At 47.7% G+C, this 21,313-nt stretch overlaps 6 protein-coding genes and 1 non-coding gene across 7 annotated transcripts; 6 read left to right on the top strand and 1 right to left on the bottom strand.

Moving 5' to 3' along the window:
* Nucleotides 1–90: 90 nt before the first annotated feature.
* BDV38DRAFT_t238 lies at nucleotides 91–182 on the top strand. Its single transcript has one exon. It is a non-coding gene; the product is annotated as a tRNA-Arg (tRNA).
* A 1,291-nt stretch (nucleotides 183–1,473) lies between these two features.
* Nucleotides 1,474–3,618, top strand: BDV38DRAFT_264654 (DUF3237 domain-containing protein). The gene is made up of 5 exons (XM_032056295.1): nucleotides 1,474–1,824; nucleotides 1,914–2,405; nucleotides 2,472–2,792; nucleotides 2,848–3,142; nucleotides 3,196–3,618. The coding sequence occupies exons 1-5, from the start codon at nucleotides 1,756–1,758 to the stop codon at nucleotides 3,222–3,224; spliced, it is 1,206 nt and encodes a 401-aa protein (XP_031907404.1). The 5' UTR covers nucleotides 1,474–1,755; the 3' UTR covers nucleotides 3,225–3,618.
* A 423-nt stretch (nucleotides 3,619–4,041) lies between these two features.
* Nucleotides 4,042–6,921, bottom strand: BDV38DRAFT_24808 (methylisocitrate lyase ICL2). The gene is made up of 6 exons (XM_032054707.1): nucleotides 6,420–6,921; nucleotides 6,073–6,361; nucleotides 5,603–6,015; nucleotides 5,130–5,553; nucleotides 4,824–5,077; nucleotides 4,042–4,767 (listed from the first exon to the last, which is right to left on the bottom strand). The coding sequence occupies exons 1-6, from the start codon at nucleotides 6,826–6,828 to the stop codon at nucleotides 4,760–4,762; spliced, it is 1,797 nt and encodes a 598-aa protein (XP_031907403.1). The 5' UTR covers nucleotides 6,829–6,921; the 3' UTR covers nucleotides 4,042–4,759.
* Nucleotides 6,922–7,614: 693 nt separating this feature from the next.
* Nucleotides 7,615–9,965, top strand: BDV38DRAFT_288771 (asparagine synthetase B family protein; the record flags this gene model as incomplete). Its single annotated transcript, XM_032061099.1, has 6 exons — nucleotides 7,615–7,780; nucleotides 7,837–8,294; nucleotides 8,377–8,460; nucleotides 8,513–8,774; nucleotides 8,830–9,021; nucleotides 9,085–9,965. The coding sequence occupies 6 exons, from the start codon at nucleotides 7,615–7,617 to the stop codon at nucleotides 9,963–9,965; spliced, it is 2,043 nt and encodes a 680-aa protein (XP_031907402.1).
* A 3,200-nt stretch (nucleotides 9,966–13,165) lies between these two features.
* Nucleotides 13,166–16,137, top strand: BDV38DRAFT_288770 (Zn(II)2Cys6 transcription factor; the record flags this gene model as incomplete). Its single annotated transcript, XM_032061098.1, has 4 exons — nucleotides 13,166–13,370; nucleotides 13,549–13,719; nucleotides 13,777–15,729; nucleotides 15,920–16,137. 4 exons carry the CDS (start codon nucleotides 13,166–13,168, stop codon nucleotides 16,135–16,137), a joined length of 2,547 nt encoding a protein of 848 aa, XP_031907401.1.
* A 1,950-nt stretch (nucleotides 16,138–18,087) lies between these two features.
* On the top strand, nucleotides 18,088–18,608 carry BDV38DRAFT_288769 (uncharacterized protein; the record flags this gene model as incomplete). The annotated part of the gene is made up of 3 exons (XM_032061097.1): nucleotides 18,088–18,205; nucleotides 18,291–18,402; nucleotides 18,506–18,608. 3 exons carry the CDS (start codon nucleotides 18,088–18,090, stop codon nucleotides 18,606–18,608), a joined length of 333 nt encoding a protein of 110 aa, XP_031907400.1.
* Nucleotides 18,609–18,973: 365 nt separating this feature from the next.
* Nucleotides 18,974–20,212, top strand: BDV38DRAFT_24719 (cupin domain-containing protein). Its single transcript, XM_032054634.1, has 3 exons — nucleotides 18,974–19,564; nucleotides 19,633–19,864; nucleotides 19,970–20,212. Exons 1-3 carry the CDS (start codon nucleotides 19,467–19,469, stop codon nucleotides 19,991–19,993), a joined length of 354 nt encoding a protein of 117 aa, XP_031907399.1. The 5' UTR covers nucleotides 18,974–19,466; the 3' UTR covers nucleotides 19,994–20,212.
* The last annotated feature ends 1,101 nt before the right edge of the window (nucleotides 20,213–21,313 follow it).

Below are 21,313 nucleotides of genomic sequence, written 5' to 3'. Positions count from 1 at the left end.
GTCTTGAGCGTCAAGCAAAGCAAATTATGCTAGTACTTTCCAGTTAGTCCGCCTTATAAATACTACTACCGGTTCTTTGCATCAACCTTCGGCCGGCTGGCCTAATGGTAAGGCGTTGCTCTCCTATGGTGGTTCCACTCGTAGTAAAGCAAAGATTCAGGGTTCGAGTCCCTGGTCGGTCGTTTCTTTTTTTGTCAATTTTTTCCCCGTTTATCTTTTTCTGATATGTCTGTTCGTTCATATTTTCTATTCGGCAGTGCCAAGTATAGTCTGCTTTTCTCTTTTACCTCTCGTAATAAGATTCAAATCTTGACCCTGGAACAGCCGACCAAAACATTGTAAAGCATAGCGTGACAGCTGGTCATGTTCCAACTGAAAAACACGGTCATAATTAGGGCCATACCAAATGTATGAAGATACAGTATTACAAGGGGGGGCAAAACCAAGACGAAGGAACCAGCAGGTAACCATCGCCAAAAACCTGTCACACCCAAGGTACGCAGTAATCAACCCGCATGGTAACTAAACTATCCGTTGTTTTGTAAACCAGATGCGGGTTAATGGGGACCAAAGTATATCTATAGATAGACAGAAACACTCACCTAGTAGAACTACCCTCAAATGAACCTATACTATCTAATCTAGGCAAATTGGCAAGAGAACAATGACATCTTAAGACATGAGATTAGGCCTGCCTGTGCAGACACGGAACGCGTGATTTTGGTGGTGGCTGTGTCCACAGCGCAACTCCTTTACTTGTGTACACAGAGGTAGGTTTCTCAGGGATCTGATCTGATCTGAGATCTGGGTTGACTGCGTGACGTGGAGCTGGTCGCCTTATGATCCCAAAGTTTAGATCTACAGGGTGAAATAAACTATTTTACTGGCATTGATAAAGGATGGTTTTCGCGTATTTGATACCCGGTGAAAGATGGGAATTGGGATTGGAGGGTTGAGAGATTTTGCTGACGCGGTATGATGAACTGTAAGCGCCGATCAGTACCTGACCCGAGTGTACTTTTGTATGGGCGTATCAGCTATACAGTACGGGAGTACCGGGTATCGCAGGAAAAGAGGACTGTAAGTACAAGTACAAGTATTGGGATTTTGTTGAGCTTTCTAAAGGATATCGCATTCACTTTACACCTATGGAGGTATGCATAGTCTATTTGGTCCTTAAAACAACTGTATTGAAGTAGACGGTCTGCGCATGCTTATTGGGCAGATAATCTTGAGTCAGCATTTGCCGCGTGACAATTTTAGACTTTCAAGCTGAGAGACAAGGCTTCACTCCATAAGGCGTTGGCAAGTATAGCAAGACAATGGCTGCAAGAGTGAATGATAAAAAAGCAGTTGATAATGGCGTGATTTTTGTTTTAGATAATTAGAGTAAATAAAAAGAAGAATGAAAATTGTTTAACCGGTCGAGTCATCAAAGATAAGAGCGAAATGGGTTGGTAATTTTTTTGGGAATGGTATCAGCCGCGGGATCAAACTTACGCCGACGGTAAGGTTTTCGTCCTGACGAGCTCGCGTAACTTAACCGCCACCGTCTCGTCTCGTCTCGTTTTTCTCCTGCCCGTCAACTCTTTCCTTTTCACTTTCTCCCCCCGAGTCTTGCTGCCTTCTGCTCGACCAGCGCCCTTCCCTTCATCCTATACCGTCGACTCAGTCGTTGCGATCATCTTTTTCTTTAATCTAATCGCTTCAGATAATCCATCCACCATCGATTTCATCAATCCTTTTGTCGTGAACATGGGTCGTACCGTCGACCAGGAAGTTCACGCGGCGTTCGTCGAGTTCCGCGCCAAGGAAGACGATAAGGTGCGTGTCTTTGTATTTTCCGTAATATTTCAACCTGCCGCCCCCAACACCGCGATACTGACATGACAACCTGTTTGCGCGCGATATAGTGTCTCTCCGTCCAGTGTATCTACTGCCAGCAGATCCGCGCCAAAAACACCTCGCGTCAGAAGCAGCATCTGCTCGAGTGCCCCGGTCTCCGTGGCCATACCAACCCCCAGGCTCAGTCTCAGACTGCTCAGTCCGCTCCCAATGGTATCGGTGCTACCAATGGATATCCTCCTACTCCCAATGGCGCGACAGCCACTGCACCAGGCCCTGGCCCTGGCCCAGGTGCCCTGCCTACTCCCAACGGGCCCATGATGTCGAACGGCGTCAATCCTCATGCTACCCCCATGCAGACACCGCTGCAGAACATGCAAGGCCGCGCTTCTCTTCCCACTTCCGGTCCCACCGGCACTTCCTCTGCTCCCCCGACTCAACAAGCTTCTCGTGCGACTCCCAAGTCTAAACCGAAAACCTCGTCCTCAAGTCTGCCCGCCCCGCCTTTGGATGATGTACATGCTGCGTTTGTCGAGTTCCGTGCGAAGGAGGAAGACAAGGTAAGATATGCCTCTGCTAGTGCCATTCCTGATACTGCCGAGTATCCGTGTCTGACTGGAGTCCAGTGTCTCTCTGTCCAGTGCATCTACTGCCAGCAAGTTCGCGCGAAGAACACGAGCCGTCAGCGTCAACATCTCTTGGAGTGTCCCACCTACCTTAGTGTGATGAAAGATTCGATCCCCGCCAACAACCTCCTCCACACTTTCCCGGAAGGCGATGTGGCTCGCTCATTGCAGATCCCCGCGCCCACTCTCGAATTAGACTTCCGCATGAGCATAAAGATGAACCCGAAGGTGGCTGTTGGTCAGAGTCTTTGGGGCCAGAGAGACTGGGTCACGTTTGTCGGTGGCCAATGGGCGGGCAGATGGGGCAAGGGTATCGTGTTGGTATGTTGGAGAATTCATCAATGGTTCTTAGCGCGATATACTGACCAAGTTTTAGCCCGGAGGACAAGATTCGCAGATCGTGACGAAGGAATCTGCCACCAGTCTTCGCGCAAGCTACATGCTTCAAACCGCAGATGACCCACCGGCTTTTATCATCGTGAAGACCAATGGGTGGCTCACGGGTGCCAAGGACGTTTTGGACAAGGTCAACGATCCAGGCGTTGCGGACACGATCAACCCCAACACGTACAAGTATCGTATCAATCTCACCATGGAGACTGGTGACGAGCGCTACGCATTCTTGAACACCTTGATGTGGGTTGGCAGTGGTTGCCGCAGGGGCCATGAAGGTTAGTAGGAACCGTGATCCCGTGTAGGCAATACTTTACTAACTGCGTTTTAGTCATCTTTGATTCGTTCCGTGTCAATTGATCTGCTACAATATTGCAGCTGTTTTGTCGGTTCTTCAGCGAGTAATTTTTTGAGGGGAAAAATTGTGCTTTGGTTTCTTCGCAAGTTGTGTCTCTATCTGCCCCAGAGTATGTCTTGAGCTTTGCCAGTGTTTAAGCCCTGTTGATCTGGATACATGCTTTTTGCCTCATCCCAATCACGAGTCCGCTTGATGCGTTCGTGGAGCACCCATGTTCTTTACGACTTCTCTTCGTTTCTGTCTGTTACTACTGTAAGGTATTTCATTTTCTTTGTGTCGAGGTGCAAGACTGGTGAATTTCTACTCTTCTATATCTCCCGATCCTTTTCATATTAGCAGTGCAATGTGAATATCCTGTATCTCTACGAGAATGAAAACTTTCAGTTGATCGGAGATATATAAATCTCAACATGACAAACGAAGACCACGAAAATAACCACATAAAACAACAGTATCGCATTGTAAATCCCGAAATAGAGTACCTAACCCCAAAGAAAAAATAAGTATAGAAAACAAGAATATACAAGGAAAACCAACGTATAGATCTAGATCTAGATCTAGATAGTAGACATAGGATACCGTAATATTCACTAGTTAGTAGGGGATAGGATACTCCGTACAAACTGTACAGCTATACAGGTACGGGCAGTAAGTATGTTAGTAAGTAAGTACCGGAGTACGGAGTACATATAATACCAATGAAGCTAAAAAGAAAATAAATAAATAAATTCGTAACGCAGTATAAAATATCGTATAGTAAATACTAAATACACCCCATAAACCTAAAAAGAAAAAAGGTAAAAACAGATTCCCAAGGTAAAATTACTCGCACTAGCTACCTTTAACCGAACTATAAGTTATTTATTCTAGTTATTCGAAGTATATAAAGCATACGGGTGTACTTATTCTCGGGACGTATATGTATATGTATAATTTTTTTTTTTGATGAGAGATTTATACATTCTTACGTATCTTATGCAAAGTAGGAAACATGTGTATAAATTGTGATTTTGGCCAGTTATGTTTTGGGGAAATTTTTCCGCACTGCGTTATTGAACTTCTTGGGTTTGCCAGAGGGTTGGGGTTGGGGGTTAGGGGGCTCTGAACCTATCTTTTCTTTCTTCCGTTATTTTTTCTTTTTTTCTTTGCCCTTTGCCCTTTGCCCTTTGGGTTTGGGATTTTGTTACTTTAATTGCTTGCTATGGTCGTGTGTTGATTACTGCGCGTGTTGGAAGGTCGTTGTTTTGGGGGAGTCTTATAGATCCATTAGCGGTGGATGGGATGTACCTATAGTGTTAGGATATCTATTTTTGCTATAGTTGTGCCTTATGTGAGAGGTTATGCATTGCATGTTAAAAAGAATTGGAAAATTGCAATTACTAGGTATATTTCTGAATGGCAAAAAAAATAAAATAAAATAACAAACAGTCGTAAATCGGCGTCTATGGTTTACATTGAAAGCATGACTATATTGAACATCACCTGGGACATCGACTCTCATTTAACCTTGTCAAGTCTGTATCCACTGACTTTTGATTTAAAAACCTACAGGCATAATTAGTAACAGTATCCCAAATGGTGACTATAATAGAGGATCTTACCCTTTTCTGTGTTTCCGTCTCCCATGCTCTTGCTACTGCTGTTGCCGCTTTGGATAGCACCCAGGATACCATCCATGTATGGCGCACCGCTCCATTTCTGGTGAGTAAGGACCTCGACTCCGAGTTCCTTCTCGCGTGCCTGGATTTGGCGTACGTAGGCGAGCATGCCCTCGTCCTTGAAGGCACGGGAAAGCTCCGTTGTCACGGTGGCGTTGGTGTGTAAGCCGGCGAGGGAGATCAATTGCAGCACGAATCTAAAAATAACATATTAGCCTGTGTATAGCCTATGTCAGTAACGCAACTTACCCGTGCGGGGCAAGGTCCCAAATGAAAGACTTGAGGGACTCTTCGGTGAAGCCCTGTCCCATCCAGTTGAATGACGGACTCAGGTTGTAGACTAGCTTCTTGCCGGGGAAGGCGCTCCGGACGTCTCCGGCCAGCTTGGCGGCCTTCTCGACATTTGGATTGCCGGTTTCAACCCAGAGGAGGTCTGCGTAGGGGGCAAACTCCTTGGCTCGCTTGGTGGCTGCTGGGAAGCCCGCCTTGTAATGGTAGTAGCCTTCCCGCGTCCGGGGAATATCCCAGGACCAGACCACCGGGGTCTTTGTGTAGTCACTTGCGAGGGCTCTCCGACGGGTAATGGAGAGGTCGGGATTCTCCTGAACTCGCTTTTTGTATGCATCCCTAACTGATTGAGCGGCTCCTTCTCTTTCGAGGTGTGCGTCGACAGCTAACAGGGTCAGTATGGATAATTCAGACGGGGAAGCAGGCGTTAATACCTTCGTCGAATGTGACAAGCTTGTGGCCCTTGACCCAGTCCAATTCATAAGCATCGATCTCTGCAGGGGCAGCACCTTCCCGTTCCATCGCCTGCAAAGTTTCTGCCAGAGGCTCAGCCTCCTCTGTCACACCTAGGATAAACTCGTGGTCGCGCACATCGATAGCGCTGCTGAGCAGTTTTCCACTCTCCGAGTCTGTCCGGGCGATGAGGAGGTTCTCAGAACCCATCATATCCCATTGGAAACGAGCGGCAACAAGCCTGTTGATATGCTCGCCCACGGGCACAATGACCTTGCCTGCGAGGTGACCGCACTTCTTTCCGCCATGGAGCTGGTCTTCGAAGTGGACCGCAGCAGCACCATTCTCAGCGAAGAGCTTGGCAAGCTTTAGGACTGCAGAGAGTCCTCCATGTCTACAAGAGTAGCCGTTAGTCAATAAGTTCTTCACATAGTGCGATAGCATTGCATACCCAGTATCTCCATCCGCGATAATCGGTCGCATGAAATCTACGTAAGGGGTAGACTTCCGCTCCTCCGGGGTCATTTTCCGCCTAGCGTCCCAGTTCTTGCGATCATGCAGTTGTTGAGCTTTGAACAGTCTCTGGACTTGGTTCGGAACCGTGTTGTACGGGTAGTCACCCATGTCTGGCGATACTTCGTGGGTAGTAGTCAAAAGGGAGGAGCATGCCCAACCGGAAATATACAGGACTTCTTGGTTTGGGGCCTGCTGCGTCATTTGCACCGGATCAATGGCGCCCACTGTAAAGGGATCGTCAGCTTTGGTCTTCGCCACCACCGTCTTGAACGGGATACATACTGGTATGAACCGGTTTCCCTTCCGCCGCTCTTTCATTCAGCAAGTTGAAGAGTTTCCGCGCCATCAAGGAGCTGGGGTAAGTCTGTTGCAGTGAGCCCCGTTTGCTGACCACGTCCGCAGCCGAATAGGGTCGCTTGATGCCCTCGAAACGCGGCGTGTTCCACCACGCTTCCACATCTTTGATCTGTTGCTCGTACAAAGCATCCTCAGCTGCTCCGGCCTTGTCAACCGTCGATAGAAGTTGGTAGGAATCGCATGGTAATGCTGTCGACACGGGAGGTTCAACAGCGGATAGCGGTGGCACCGACATCCGCGGATAGCCGCAGGTAAAGGAACGAAGGGCGAGGCGAGATGTAGACGTGGGCGTGGGAAGGCGTCGAGGGATTCGACGGGGAATTGATCGAAACATTATCTGTGACAGTACAAGAGTTCACGATAAAGCGAAAGGTCTATGGAGGGAAAGGAAAAAAAGGGGAGAGGGAAAAGAAAGGAAAGGAATGAAAGAAAAGAATAGATCATTTATGCCGGATGATGATGAGCCTGAGGATTGTTACCTCCGCGGCGTTAATGACTAAATTAAATGGGCCGACCCGCCAACCTCGGTCGGTCTGGGGGATCCCGTTTCCCCGCCATCCCATCCAATTCATTCAAAGTGCCGATTTTCGCTGCAACTGCACCGGAGTAACTAATGCATGACTAAGGATCTTCTCCTTCTCAGGTTCACTATATAAGAAACTGCTGCAGGGGCGAACTCTCTCCGAGTATGCATATGTAACTTAGCAAAGGCTTACATCTCATCCTCGTACGTAACCCTCACTAGTCACGGTGGACTTTTAACAAATAAGACCCGTCGCTATACTAACTAACTAGTATGGGGCCAAATGCCAATCGACTGGGTTGTATCGGGCGAGAACAGAGTTTGCATCGTTCGAGTTGGGGGCTGGTGTTGGATTTCTTGATTTGCTCCTCTATCGCCATCAAATGTAGTGATTGGGTCGTAGCATCGTGTAAAACAGGTATCCACGATCTGACATACACGTGTGCATAACCAACATATATAAGGGTCTCTCACCACTTAATCATTCTACGCTCTTTGTAATCCAAGAACTGGCATGGTACATCATATTCTGTGCTGTGCTTCTCTCTCCATTGTTCCCTCTCTCCCACTGATTTCACCGTCCCTGACACCACCGTCATGTGCGGATTAACGGCCTTTTTGACTGTTGGGGGAACACCTGGTTGTGTTCAGTGTGCCAATAATGCCCCCAGCCTAGAGAAACAGCTAGAGGAAAGCTTAGACTTGGTCAAACATCGAGGTCCAGATGCGCGTGGTCGTTGGTTCAGCCCTGACCACCGGGTCGGTAAGTATTCTGTACTCCACGAATAGCTTGGTTACAAGACATTAATCCACGACAAGGTCTGGGACATGTCCGACTCTCGATCATCGACTTGAGTCCTGCAGGAAACCAACCGTTCCACGACAACGAGGGCGCTATTCACGCTGTCGTCAATGGCGAGCTCTATGACCACGAGCAGTATCGAACAGAGCTGGCCCAGGAGTACGACTTCAAAAGTAACAGCGACTGTGAAATCGTCATTGCGCTCTACCGACATTATGGAATATCCTTTCTCAATAAATTGAGAGGCGAGTTTGCTCTTGTCCTCTATGACGCGAATCGCAAGCTGTTCTTGACGGCCCGTGATCGATATGGTATCAAGTCACTGTACTGGACCATGGTCGGAAATCGGCTTTTGGTCGCTACAGAAATGAAGTCTTTCCTCCCTTTTGGCTGGAAGCCAGAGTGGGATGTCGTAGGTATCAGGGAAGGCGCCTGGCTAAACGGCTCGCAGATGTTCTTCAAAGGGGTGCAACGAGTACGTACGATATACATGAAGTCCCGGGAACGTGCGAAATAAGTGCTTTCATTATTGTTGCTTGTATCTGACGATTACTCAGCTTGCCCCTGGGCAGTACATGGTCAGTCGGAACTCCATGCCCCCTGAGGTGGGAACGTACTGGGATACCGATTATCCAGATAAAGTAGGGGACACCCAGCAACCATGCTTACCTCCTAGACTCTGACCGAATATAGAAAACAGTCTACGCGCATTCTGAGGAAGAGGTAATAGATCGAGTGAGGGAGCTTATGCTCGATGCTGTCCGAATCCGACTGCGTGCTGATGTGGGCCTGGGGATCTATTTGAGTGGAGGTCTAGACTCGTCCGCCATAGCGGGTATGGCCGTGAAGCTTGTCCAGGAAGGAACCAAGCTCGGGAACGACACAAGCGGTGAGCGTTCAAAAATAGACTGCTTCACGGTCCAATTTGAAAAAGATAGTGGGTACGACGAGTCAGGTACGTCTTTCAACTTTGGTCTGTTTCCTTGGATGTATCTCCTGAACGTTGGCAGATATCGCGCGACGAACCGCTGAGTGGTTAGGCGTCGGATATCACCCCGTATACTTGAACGAGGAGGCCATTGCCGCCAGACTCGAGGATACAGTCTGGTACAGTGAAACCCCAGCCGCCAATGTCAATGGAATGGGACGACTGGCAGTAGCTGAGGCTGCCCATGCCATGGGGAAAAAAGTCATTCTCACCGGTGAGCATCGCTGTCCATTGTGGCACCAATGCCCAATTATGTTAATCATGCTGCGATTCTTAGGCGAGGGCTCCGATGAGCACTTCTCGGGCTATTCTGACTTGCTACCCAACTTCCTTCTAGAGCCGGATCCTTCGTGGCCGCAGTCTCTCGCTAAACAGAGTGACTTCGCAGAAGCTTGGAAAGTCATGGAGGAGAGAAATCAAATACTCTCGATAGGTATGGATGATGTGGCTGCTCCAACAAAACGTATGCTTAACAATACCACGTTATGCGCCCGGTTAAGCATGATCACCAATTTGCCCTACGCATCTTGGACAGACCAGCTTGCGCTGAGGACTCCAGCTGCAGCATTTGCGGAGAACTTCGGTGTCCAGGTCCTTCACAAGATGATGGAGAAGTGGCATCCTCTTCATTCGACACAGTATCAATGGATGAAATCTGTGCTCGCGAACTATATCCTCCGCTATATCGGTGATAATATTGACATGGTCCACCAGATTGAGACGCGACCGCCCTTCCTTGACCATCACGTCACAGAATATGCGAATAATATTCCCCCAAGCCTCAAAATCAAATATGACTCTGAGAGCAAAACTTTTCGCGAGAAGAATGTCCTGCGTGAGGCTATGAAGCCATTTGTTACGGAGGAAATCTATAACCGTACAAAGCACCCATTTGTCGGACCAGTGAAATACCAAGAAGATGGCCCCGTGCACAAGAGCTTAAAACGACTATTGACAGAAGAAAATGTCAACAAGCTGGGATTTCTCGACAATGATCGGGTGCAGAGCGATCTCCTGAAGGCATTTCGCGACAAGGATGGTGTGTGCTTCCAGAGAGCATTCACTGTGGCTCAGTACGTTGTCCTTGGACAAAGATTTGGGGTCAAGAAGGCCCAGGATCCTGGATGCAGCAAGACATCCTCTAGGCTGCTGGTATGAGCCAATAAAGAAGATAACAGGCCTTTCCAGTTTCATGAATGTCCAATGATTCCCCCCTTAATGGCATCTCATTCTAGTCTAGCGGTAGTTAAACGTTTGTGCAATGCGAGAGAAGGGTTCATGTGAGCATCCGAAGGGATAGCGTTCTCGTAAAAACTGTCCGCGTCATCCATGACAATAACGGTCTGGCAGTATCATTGGGGATCCCGACAATTCAGTGACTCGGTTAAAAATCGATCATCTGTAAGGGTTGATCCCATGACTTATCGGTGGCGTAGGATTGCATCTGGTTGGCGCCTACTATTGAATGCAGTACACTGGAAGCCAAATATTGCGATCCTCGGATATAGCTTAGCACTTGCGGTATGCACAAGTACACAAGATTCGAGGCCTAAGAACAAATTCTTTTCTCAGACGGACCGGTGATGATCGTTCACTGCTCTCCACCTGTCAGCTGACCGGGCCGGACTCCGGTTCTTGGTTTTATCGGATTGTAGCCGAAAAATGGTCCCTTGAGAAAGTTGGATGTAACTGGTGAACTATGGGTGACACAGTGAGACAATGACCGGTTGAGCTTTTAGCCCTTTTTGAAGTCATATCTCTCAGCCATGTCAGTCCCTTCTTGCCACTCAAGGCTTCAGGGAGGCCCTGTTCTTAATTGATTATGAATGGCTTTGTCGAATTCCAGAAGCATATCCAGCCGAGAAGGTTGGCAAATACCGTCAGAGAGATATTGACTTCGGGGGTGTTGCCCTGTAAACTTTCCTAGCATATGTTGGAGAAGCGGGGAGCGGGGGAAACGTGGAGAAAGAACGTGGGGGACTCGTTTCCGGAACGAAGATCTGAGGGGATTTATCCGTCTATCGGTAAATTATACCCATTCAAATTCGACAGGCATTGTAGACCATCAAGGAGATGGTATAGAATGCATCGTAAGAAGCTAGCATGCCACTCAGAAAGCGAAGCTGCTTCTTCATGTTTCTTCAGACAGATCAAGGTTGTTCAACGACTTTTGTCGATCATATTACCATGGAAGGAATCCTTCGCCCGCGGAAATAGACCGAAGTACATTTTTACTAGTAGTACCAGCCACATATGACTAGACTAGTCCATGCCTCTCGGCCAGTATCCAGAGTGTTGTTTTTTAGACTCCGTGCAGACAAGTTGTGGAAAAGAGGTCATGTGGCTAACTATTATTGCCTGGCCAGGAAGCCTAAATTCAATCTTTTGTTTTTGTTTTTGTCGGTGGGTCTAATACTGAAAGGTAATAATGAAGGATCTATAGTGTCTTGACCGGTTTCCCGAAACTTCTCCGCATCACTCGGTCTTCAAGGATTTCCTACTGATTGCTCTAGTATGTTCAAAGATTTTATCACCCCAAGTATGTACATGTCTCACAACATATTCAAATCGAAGGAATTTCTCGAGTCTCTTGCAGTGCCCAGGTTTCTATCAAGAGAGAGAGGGGGGGGGATCCGTAGCTTTGGCTAAACTACATGTCCCAACCATGGAACGTCCCTAAGCTTAGGTTTCGTCATCATTTTCCTGATCAATGAAACCCAAGGAAGGAAATCAGTCTTCTGACGGGGGTTATCCAACATATTGACAGGTTGCAGGTTTCCGCTGGACTTTTAAAATAGTTACACATGGCCCACAATGATTCGAACCCTCATGAATCTGGAACAACGGAGGGGACATGTGTAGGATTGCTATATGTCCATGTAAAGCCTTTGTCACGTGTCGCATGGTCACGATGCACACCTGAGCTGGTACTATCCTAGTTCTGGAAGAAGTACTTCTGGACCTTTATGGACTCAAGCAGTGTGCGACAACTTCCTGGTACCGTACGAGTAAATCAGGTACGTACCCTCCTCCCAGGCTGACCTGGATTAAAGGGCAACCCGACACCTTGGAACTTTTCTAAGGGGATAGATAGACTTGGAAGAAGAATTGGACTAGAAAAGTAGAAGAAGAAAAAAAGAAAAAGATCATTCCCAGTCAAGGAAGACTAACGATTAACCGCCACCCCGACACATCGAAGGACCCGTGCGTCAATATTATCGCACATGGCGGTTGTACTGTGGGGTTTTCTGCGAGTTGGCGAGCCAACATGAGTCTAAGATATTTGGGGGGTGTGGACTGTAATTCAGGGGAGGTTGTATGTACAAGTATATTACAAGTGGTACGTGGGTGTTCCTGCGACTAGGTACAGTACATACCGGGGGAGAAGTACGGTTGTATACTAGCTTTGACAGGCGGTACATGTACTTTCTCACAACTAGTAGTTCCCACTCCCACTCCAGATTTCAATCGACCCTCCCAATTAACTCCGCCGGTTGGAAAGGGACCTATCAAATTCCAAAAGAGGGGGGAGTCTTTTTCTCTCCCCAACCAACCACCTGGGTCGAAATCGTCATCTAAAAATTGTTAACCTCGCTGAGTGGCGTTAGTCCACCCTATCACTGAATCATGATGATTTTATTAACAACTGGCCCCTTTCTATTCTTGATATAAATTCCAATGAACTTTTAATTCCTGCATCTTGGCTCCCATGGTTAGCCGACGGATGGGCCATCCGATGGACTGGATTACGAGGTGAGTATCCCCGTGTCTGCCGACTCTTCCCTTGGTACCCCTCCTTCGTCTCTTGAACAAGAGATATAATACATGGAGAGAAGAGAAGAGAGGGAAACCGAAAAAGAAAAGGAAAGGAGAGAAAGAAGAAAGGAGAAAAAGAAAACATTATCTTTTTCTCCAACACAAGTAAGTGTGTGTGTGTGTGCCCGTGTCCCATGCCGATGGGGACTTCGGGTCTTGTCTGAGCTCTAGCCTAGTACTGGGTCGGCATCGAGTCCGCGTCTTCCGCCTTGCTCCAGTTGTCTCCGCAATCCTACTGCTCTAGTGCAACTCTTATCACTGATGCGGGTTTCTCCTCACCGTTCGGCCTTGTCATTATCTATTACTTGGAGTACTCGAGCCCCTTCCCTATCTATCCCACTTATTCCCGTCTGAGGCGGCTAACCCTTATCTGTTCAACTTTCATCTGGATCCTGGGTTGAAGCCCACAATCTCCCGTGAACTTCCTGGGAAGAAGCTCCTCTCTCATTGTTATTGCCTCTTTTGTTTTGTACAACTCACACTTTCTTTGTCTTGGCATCCTCTTTGACCTTCTATACCGATTTTCCATCCCGACAGGTCTCATGTCATCGCTTCTCCTTTGCGTGGGCATGGAAGACATTAAAATCCCCTCACCATCCGCCATCTTAGACCCTCAGCCGGCCATTTCCCCTACTGGTGGACTTTCTAGGCCTCTCAGATCTCCCACCACTAAGAAATCGGTATCAGGACAGCCTGCCACAAATCCTACCATTTCTGGAAAACCTAAGCAATCAAAAAGCCGTAACGGTACGGTAGCACTAGTTCTTTGAATCATTCAAGAAGAGATGGATCGAACGAGGGGGGGGGGGAAATATTATAATAGAGAAGAGGGGAGGGGGATGGAGAGAGAAAGAAAGAGAAGAAAAATAAACAGAGGTCTATAAACGCGCAGTGCGCTGACGTTCTCCACTCTTTCACCATTCAGGTTGCATCACTTGCAAGGCGAAGCGTTTAAAATGCGACGAGTCAAAGCCAACTTGCTTACAGTGTAAGAAACGAAATGTGGAATGTGGAGGATACAAAAAGGACTTCAAGTGGCGCCCATTCGAGGAAACTAACGTTGCGGGGAGGGTATCGACGGCGAAAATCAAAAAAGGTGCGTACCGCTTAGCCTGATGAGAATCACGAAGTAACTGATGAGGTGGTCCTATAGTCACCTCGTCTCCTCCTAGCAGAAGAGCAAACCTAAGTATTTCAACTTCTCCTCCCACCGAGCACTCAGAAGCACAAGTAAAAGATGAAACGGCTGTTTCGCAGTCTCTCCCATCAGATATCAGTGATTTTGCCCAATCCCTTGTCCCTCAATTAAGTGATCCCCCAAGGCAGTTGAACAAGCGTCGCGTTACGCAGAAGAATCTCTCGTTCTGCGCAGACAGTCTGCTGGACAACACAGACTTGGGACAAATTGACGAGGACGTCTTTGTGCCACCTTTAGAAGAGATTGCGCCGCCAGATGAGTCTTCATGGCCATCGGATACCTCACTTCCCATCGCTAAGTTTGATACAAGCCCTGGGGAAACCACCCTCGCGATCCCGGGGGAAGAGACTGTCCATGAGTCCGACGATTTCAGCTTCGCTGCCCTGCTAGAAGGCGATACTGAAGATCTAGAAGCGATCGTTCGACAGTCCGACCCGAGTGTGAGCCCAAGCCTATTCCAGTTTACAGGAATCCGTGTGTCTCCACGGCCAGGAAGTACAGACATCAGCCTTGGTCTATTCAAAGAGCCTACAATATCTGCTGGCAGTCCCGAAAGGTTGATTATGCACTTCGACAGATACACCTGCGGAATATTATCTGTGAAAGATGGGGCCCATGAGAACCCGTGGCGAACATTGATATGGCCACTGGCTAAGGACACACCAGCCTTATACCACGCAATATTTTCTCTGTCTGCCTTTCATTGCAGTAAGAAAAATCCTTCCTTGAAGGTTTACGGGATGGAGCACATGCGCCGGAGCATCGCTTGTATGGTGCAGGACATCCAAAATATGAGAGCGGATGCCGCTTTGGCCACAAGCCTAGCCCTTGCATTTGCTGACACTTGGGACCGGGACACTCGTTCATGTATCCAACACCTACGAGGAGCCAAAGCGTTAGTATCACAAGTGGTGGGACTTGGATTGCAAGCTGGTTTGTGCGCAGCCGATCTGGACAGGATTCGATTCCTTTACAACACTTGGCTGTATATGGATGTCATTGCACGCTTAACATCCCTGGAGGAATCCGGGGATCAAAAGATTGATCTATCCATCCTCCAGCTTCCCAAAAACGCAGTGCATGAGATTGACCCTCTTATGGGCTGCGCCACCACACTCTTTCCGCTCATAGATCGAGTTACCCAGTTAATCCAACGGGTGCGGAAGACTAATTCCAACTCGATATCCCTCGTCTCGGAGGCTATTGAGCTGAAAAGGCGTGTTGAGCAATGGGAGCCCCCTGACTGGTTCGAGCCACCTGAGGACCCAACTTCGGAAGTGCAACACAGTATACAGATTGCACATGCATATCGCTGGGCAACAGTTCTGTATCTTCATCAAGCTGTTCCAGAGATGCCTTGTGAGCCGGCATCAGAGCTCGCCAAGCGAGTGTTACTGCTGCTAGCCACCGTTCCACCGAGCTCCCGTACAACAATCATTCAAATGTTTCCTCTCTTAGCCGCCGGGTGTGAAGCTGATCAGGAGGAAGACCGGCAATGGGTACTAAGTCGATGGAGATCCATTCAGACTCGTCTCATGCTGGGTTCAATTGATCGCTGCATAGACGTGGTTCATGAAGTTTGGATGCGTCGAGACCAGTTCGAGGCCGAAAAGCAGCGGCGACAGTTCCGAGGGGCGGGTCGTTCCAATTCCCTTAATGATCGGGAACCGGTTGAAAGAGATGGATTACCCTACGGCAACATGGCACCCGGGAGTCTAAATAATCCCTCCATGTTTGCTAAAGAGTCATACAGAAGACCAGCAGTTGATGACCGGGCGATATCGTCCAGGGGAACTGGGAACCCACGGCGGAGTTCTGCGGTTTCTCCCCTGGAAAACATCGAATTTGAAAAAACCGTTCGAGGGAAATTACATTGGGTTAGTGTTATGCAAGAATGGGACTGGGAAGGTAAGGTTTCATTATTTCATCTATTTCCCCTCTGTTTGGGAAGAGACTGACAACGTAATCATCATATATATAGTATTTCTTGGGTGAAATAATTCTCGAAAGAAAGAAACATGGCCTCAGTCTTCATCACGCTGTTATGAACGATCCTGCGTCATAGCACGGCTACCCCCGGGTTTCTCATGTTTTTTAGTACCTTGGGGGCGTTCCACGCGTGACTGTGAATGCCCTGTTTCATGGGGTTTGGACGAGCATCTTGATTGCTCGTCGACCCGGTCCTCCAACCCGGGGGACGCGGATCTGTCTCTAGCTAGATACCTGCGGAGGGAAGCCAGATATGGCTCCAGATCGCTTGTTATCGACACGGTAGCCATTTTTGCCAAAGGGCGCAAGGGCTTTGTTCTTGTATGATTCAGTTTTTTGACGGCGTTTGCCTGTCTTGCAGCAACTGAGTGTTTACTATCTGGTGTGCAAATCAGCATGGCGTTTGGCTATTCCAGGAGAAGTTACGGACTTGGGCTTAAACACAGGTCGAGCGAGGAGCCTCGAGTTGCGATGGCTAGGTTTTGGTGTTTTCCGGGCATTTGACGTGGTCTTTGGTCGCCTTGGTAGAAGCAAGCTCAGGGTTTTACGTTGCGAACACAATGGCGCATGGGAGATAAATAGATTTTGGTGTCCAGAGCCGTCCCTAGGCGAACAGAGAGGCTTGCTTTCAGTATCACAAATCTCGTAAGCTAGTGGCGCGGTTGGCTGCCGGGTACGGGTCCCGTATATGAGGTATATATCGTCAACTTGGGGGTGGGGAGCAGCAAAAGGAAACGGATATGCCGTATATGTATGTACAACAATCTATCGAATTACTCTCGGGCACGGGCAACCGATCAAACCGCCAAGAAGGGAGGGGGGAAGTAGTCGTTCAGGAGGAATGGTCAGTCCCGCCGTGATGGAAGAAGGGAAGTATCTGCGCGGGATTGGTACGAATCGCGTTCTGCATTGGGTGTCTGCTGCTTTGCGTTGGGTGCCGTCATGAACAGTGTTTGGCCGCGTTCTTGTTGCTTGGGCTGATTTGAAGTCGGACCGCACGGGGGAAGGGAAGTTCGTAACGACGGATGGGAAGGAGTTTAATGGAAGAGAAGGAAAAAGAAATGAGAGAACAAAGGAGATGGGCGGTGTGGGATTTAAAGGGGAATCCCAAAACTTGAATAGCTCACTGAGGCAACGTAATTCGTAATCAAAAGAAATTAGTACCGCGGATGATCTGATCCGGATCAGGAGAGTATTGCAGTATTGAGTAGTATTTGAGGAGTATTGCGTTTCTCCCGGTATACTAGAAAGGGTCATCTTACCCCGGGAAGAGTGGGGTTTGATACTTAAGTGGTATTTGGTCTCCCAGCCCATAATTAGGGGGGATTGAGAGCGAATGGGATAGGTAACATTGGGGTTGGTCTTACTAAGGTCGATTAATTAACTAGTTTCGAGCCTAGTACTCATTTCGCTTTCTCTTTTGGTAGGTCAGGTGTTTATAGTTTGATTTGGCTTGGTGTGGGTTTAATTAAGTATATTCTTGCGAAGATATCACGATCTATATTGGTCCTTCTCGAAACCCCCAGAGGTGATTGGTGCCTAAATCGATCTCAGCAGTGCCGACTTCTTCTTTGGTACATACAGAGTAACATCCTCGATATATCTATATAGACTGTACTTTGTGTGTACTCTCTGTCCTGCCGATCAATGCCTTCCAATACCTACCATTAAATCATGAGGACGTAGTAGTATCCTGAAACCGCCCGTGCGTTGCTGCAATGACTTATCGAAGTATGTACTCATTGCCGCAGATCCAGTCTCGTGTCCTTTTCCCTCACCAAGATCCCCCTATCCGTTCACTGTGACATAAGCCCGTGATGAAGATCTCAAGCTCTATGCCGAGGTTAGGTCATGATTCATAGCGTGCGTCATATCAACTGTAGCGATATCCTCATTTGTTGAACCGAGTGCCTAGCTAGTCACTCGTGGAACTCTGTCAGGGCCAGATTAATTCCTTTTCCTCCAATGCCGGAGCATGGAGATTTGTAATCGTTTGTCCTGATGGGAATCCGAGACTCCCATTGAGGTCTTATTGGGTGAGGTTCGGCCGAGCGCATGACTTTATGATGTCATACATGCTGGTGGCTCTGGAGAGCCTTATTTATATGTTAATCCTCGACCGCCACTCGGGCATGGTAACAGTTGCTTTTGCATATTATTACTGAGTACTATTCAAACAGTTATTATCTTATTATTTCTCGTGATACATAAAAGAAATATCACCATCCAAGTATAGCTGTTCATTTATCTGTCCACTTTCGTACTTGACAATACATCATGGATCTCGTCACGAAATGGGGCCACCTCAGTAAGGAACATAAGGAAAGGAACCGGAGAAAGTCTACCTCCTCCACCGAAGAAAATAAGGGCGGCGAAGACCATAATGATCAACGGGGTAAGTGGTGTCTCTTCCGTTCTAATGCGATGAGATTGCTTGAAAAATGGGGCGGGGACATGTAACTAATGTGCCTATCATTTAGCGTTCAACTGGCTTCTGGGCAACTTCGGTCGCTCTCACAATGATCATCCTGACCGGAGATCGAGTGGTGCGGGGAATATGGCAACGGATATAGCTGAATGGAGACGGAACCAGTAAGTGAGAGGCTTATTTTTTCTTTTTCTTTTTTTATTGGTGCTGGTTTCATTCTTTGTCTGGGTAGGATAAACTAACGCTCTCTTTTTCTTGTGATTGCAGGAATTTGAAGAAGTCGCAGGAAGAGGCCCCTGATTTGCGGCCTCAGGAAGGTATCTCTGACATGCAGTCCCAGGAAGGGGTTTCTGATTTTCGGCGTCAGTGAGCACAAATTGCAGACTTTTATGGCGATATGAATTTCTTTGTTCTTTCGGGGTTCTTCTGATATCTGGGGTACCTGGTTTTCATTTCATCATGTATTATGATATTAGGATGATCGACGCTGTAGATAATGATGGTTATTTAACCTTATATTTGCCTTGGGTCTTTTGATCTTGATTAGATGGGGCCGTCTCGTGGTAACCTGCCATTTTTATATTTTTCTGAATTGACCCCATGGGGGAATACTGACTGGTATTTGATTTGCGGGAACCTAACCTGTAAACTTATCCATTTACTACTATCTCCATTTATTCAATACTAGGATACGGTAAGAAATAAAAACCAGGGAAACACTAACCCGTCCGGGCAAAACAATCCAGTACTGACTAACTTACCTGCCCTAACTAACCTTAACTGATATTTACCAACCAATTGGTATTGATTGATATCTCGGTAGTTACCGGTAAGTAATCTATCACTCGCATCGCTATCAAGGTACTATCACGGAGAATCCCAGGTCGATCGTAGTGCATCGATCCGACCGGGTTCCCCTCACGACCCCTCAATGTCGAGTAAACAAGATCCTATGTGTTGGAGTATATCTTTCCGGGGGCGCTTCCTGTATCCAACTCCAGCAGCTGGATCCGGTGGGATACTTGCCTATGTGATTGCGTGCGATGAAAGATCCGAATGCAATGGTATTATGTTTGGCGTTATAAAGTGATAGATCTTGTGCTTCAGATCTGATCGAAATGTGAGCCATACTGTCCACTGATCAACTCTTGATCTTTACAAACGACAACCAACAATTCTACAATTTCCAACAACCGGGATCTTGTTATCACCTCAAACTCTAAGCAAAATGCCTGCCGCATTCACCTACATCGCCAAAGCCCAGTCCACCTACAAGCCACCCCTCATCGCAAACGATAATGCTTTCCTGGGGGACGTAGTCTCGAGGTAAGACGTCATTCCTACCATACCTATCCAACCATTGGACGCTGACCCGGAATCTGTACCACGCTTAGTGAACACAATGACCCCAAGAAGCCCATCTCGGGCGGTTTCTACCGTCTGGAGAAAGGCACTCCTCTAGTCTACGAGTACCATTTCGATGAGACGAAGATCATCCTCGAGGGTGAATTTGAGATCTCGGACGAGACCGGACAGAAGGTTACGGCGGGTCCGGGGGATGTCTTTTATTTTCCGAAGGGTTCGAAGGTTACCTTCACAACGCCGTCATACGGCTTGGCGTTTTTTGTGAGTTGGATTCTCCCCTTTCCTTTTTCGCGGGTTGGAAGTGTAGCGCGTTTAGGGTGTGAGAGACTGTGTGAGTGATGAATATGGCTAATCGAGGTTTGGTAGACTGGACAACGGGCTCGGCTGTAACTGTGAAATCTGACTTGCATCTTCACGAGGGATGGGATTGATTGGATCAACTGGGTCGATGACGACTACTTTGGTTTATTAGATCGCGAACTAGGACTTGCACTTTACTTTTCCCGATTTTTTTTAAATTTCAAATCCATGGAATCAGTTTTCACTAGTCTGGTGTCCCCACTTTTTCCGTTGTGAAATGACGTCCGTTTGTTTACCATGGGTCTATTCATAGAAATCGTAGCCTTGGGCGATGTGACATGGTCTTTTCTTCCACGTCGTCATGCAATATGGTGGAAATTGGATCTGTGTAGACATGTAAGGGTAAAGGATCTGCACATGGTAGTATTATAGCTGAATGGTCATCTCCTATGTGCGAGTTGATCCAATCCCCTCGAGAAGAGAGAGAGGAACCGAACTACGAAGACCTGCCACGGAGAATTCAGCCGCATGGATCGTCAGCATCCACTAACGATCTTGTTTTTTTTTTTTCTTTTTCCTTTTCGACAGGGAAAGTGTGGAAGGATTTCCCTGGCGGATACTACTAGGTCGATGACTTGCAGGTCCAGAAACCCACACAATCACAAAATCTCCTACGCTGATCCATCGATCACTCCCCAAGACAGGGGATAGTCCAATCAGCAGGCAGTGCCTTGACAAGTTGATCCGATAAACTCGAATTTCCCCCTAGGAATTACGGCAGGCGCATCTGGATCGGCCGTGTCTAGAGGGATCGGAAGAAGGGAGTTACCGGAGCAACGGGCGAGTAGGGCGAGCACAGGAGAAATTAAAGCATGCACTAGCTATTCTGGTTGGTCAGGAAACTGTGGGGAGAAATGAAGCCATTGGGTAGCGGGCTGCAGGCGCTTCCGGCCTCAGGCCCTCAGGTATTCCATCGAGTCTAGTGGTCGTTTAGTTTAGTTGTTAGTGTTCAGCTTTCAGCTTCAATCTCCATATCCCTGTCTCTCTCATTCTCCCCTTCCCCTCCCTGTCTCTTCTCGGTTCGCCTCTCCTCCACGATCTTAAAAACTATTTCATTCATCTCTGTACGCGAGATCTTTTAGCGAGTGTGACTTACTTCTGGTCTTTGTCCTTCGTCTTTCTCTTCTCTTTCAGAACCCCCTATCAAACAAAGCCATTCTTCACGTCGGTACCCGATTTCCAACGGCAGTGGTTCTGGACGGCTCCCGCGTTCTTTGTACCGCTCATTGCTTTTTCCTGGTTCTGAGTGGGTTTCACTTTATTTTTTGTTGACCTCTCTCACCGATATTTCCACGACTCGTGCAACTTGTTGCTCTTTCTTGTTGATTTCTTTTCTTTTCCTTTTTTTTT

Source organism: Aspergillus pseudotamarii (genome assembly GCF_009193445.1).
Source record: "Aspergillus pseudotamarii strain CBS 117625 unplaced genomic scaffold BDV38scaffold_114, whole genome shotgun sequence".
In the NCBI taxonomy this organism is placed as follows: Eukaryota; Fungi; Ascomycota; class Eurotiomycetes; order Eurotiales; family Aspergillaceae; genus Aspergillus; species Aspergillus pseudotamarii.
This window is presented reverse-complemented; position numbering and strand designations above follow the sequence as displayed.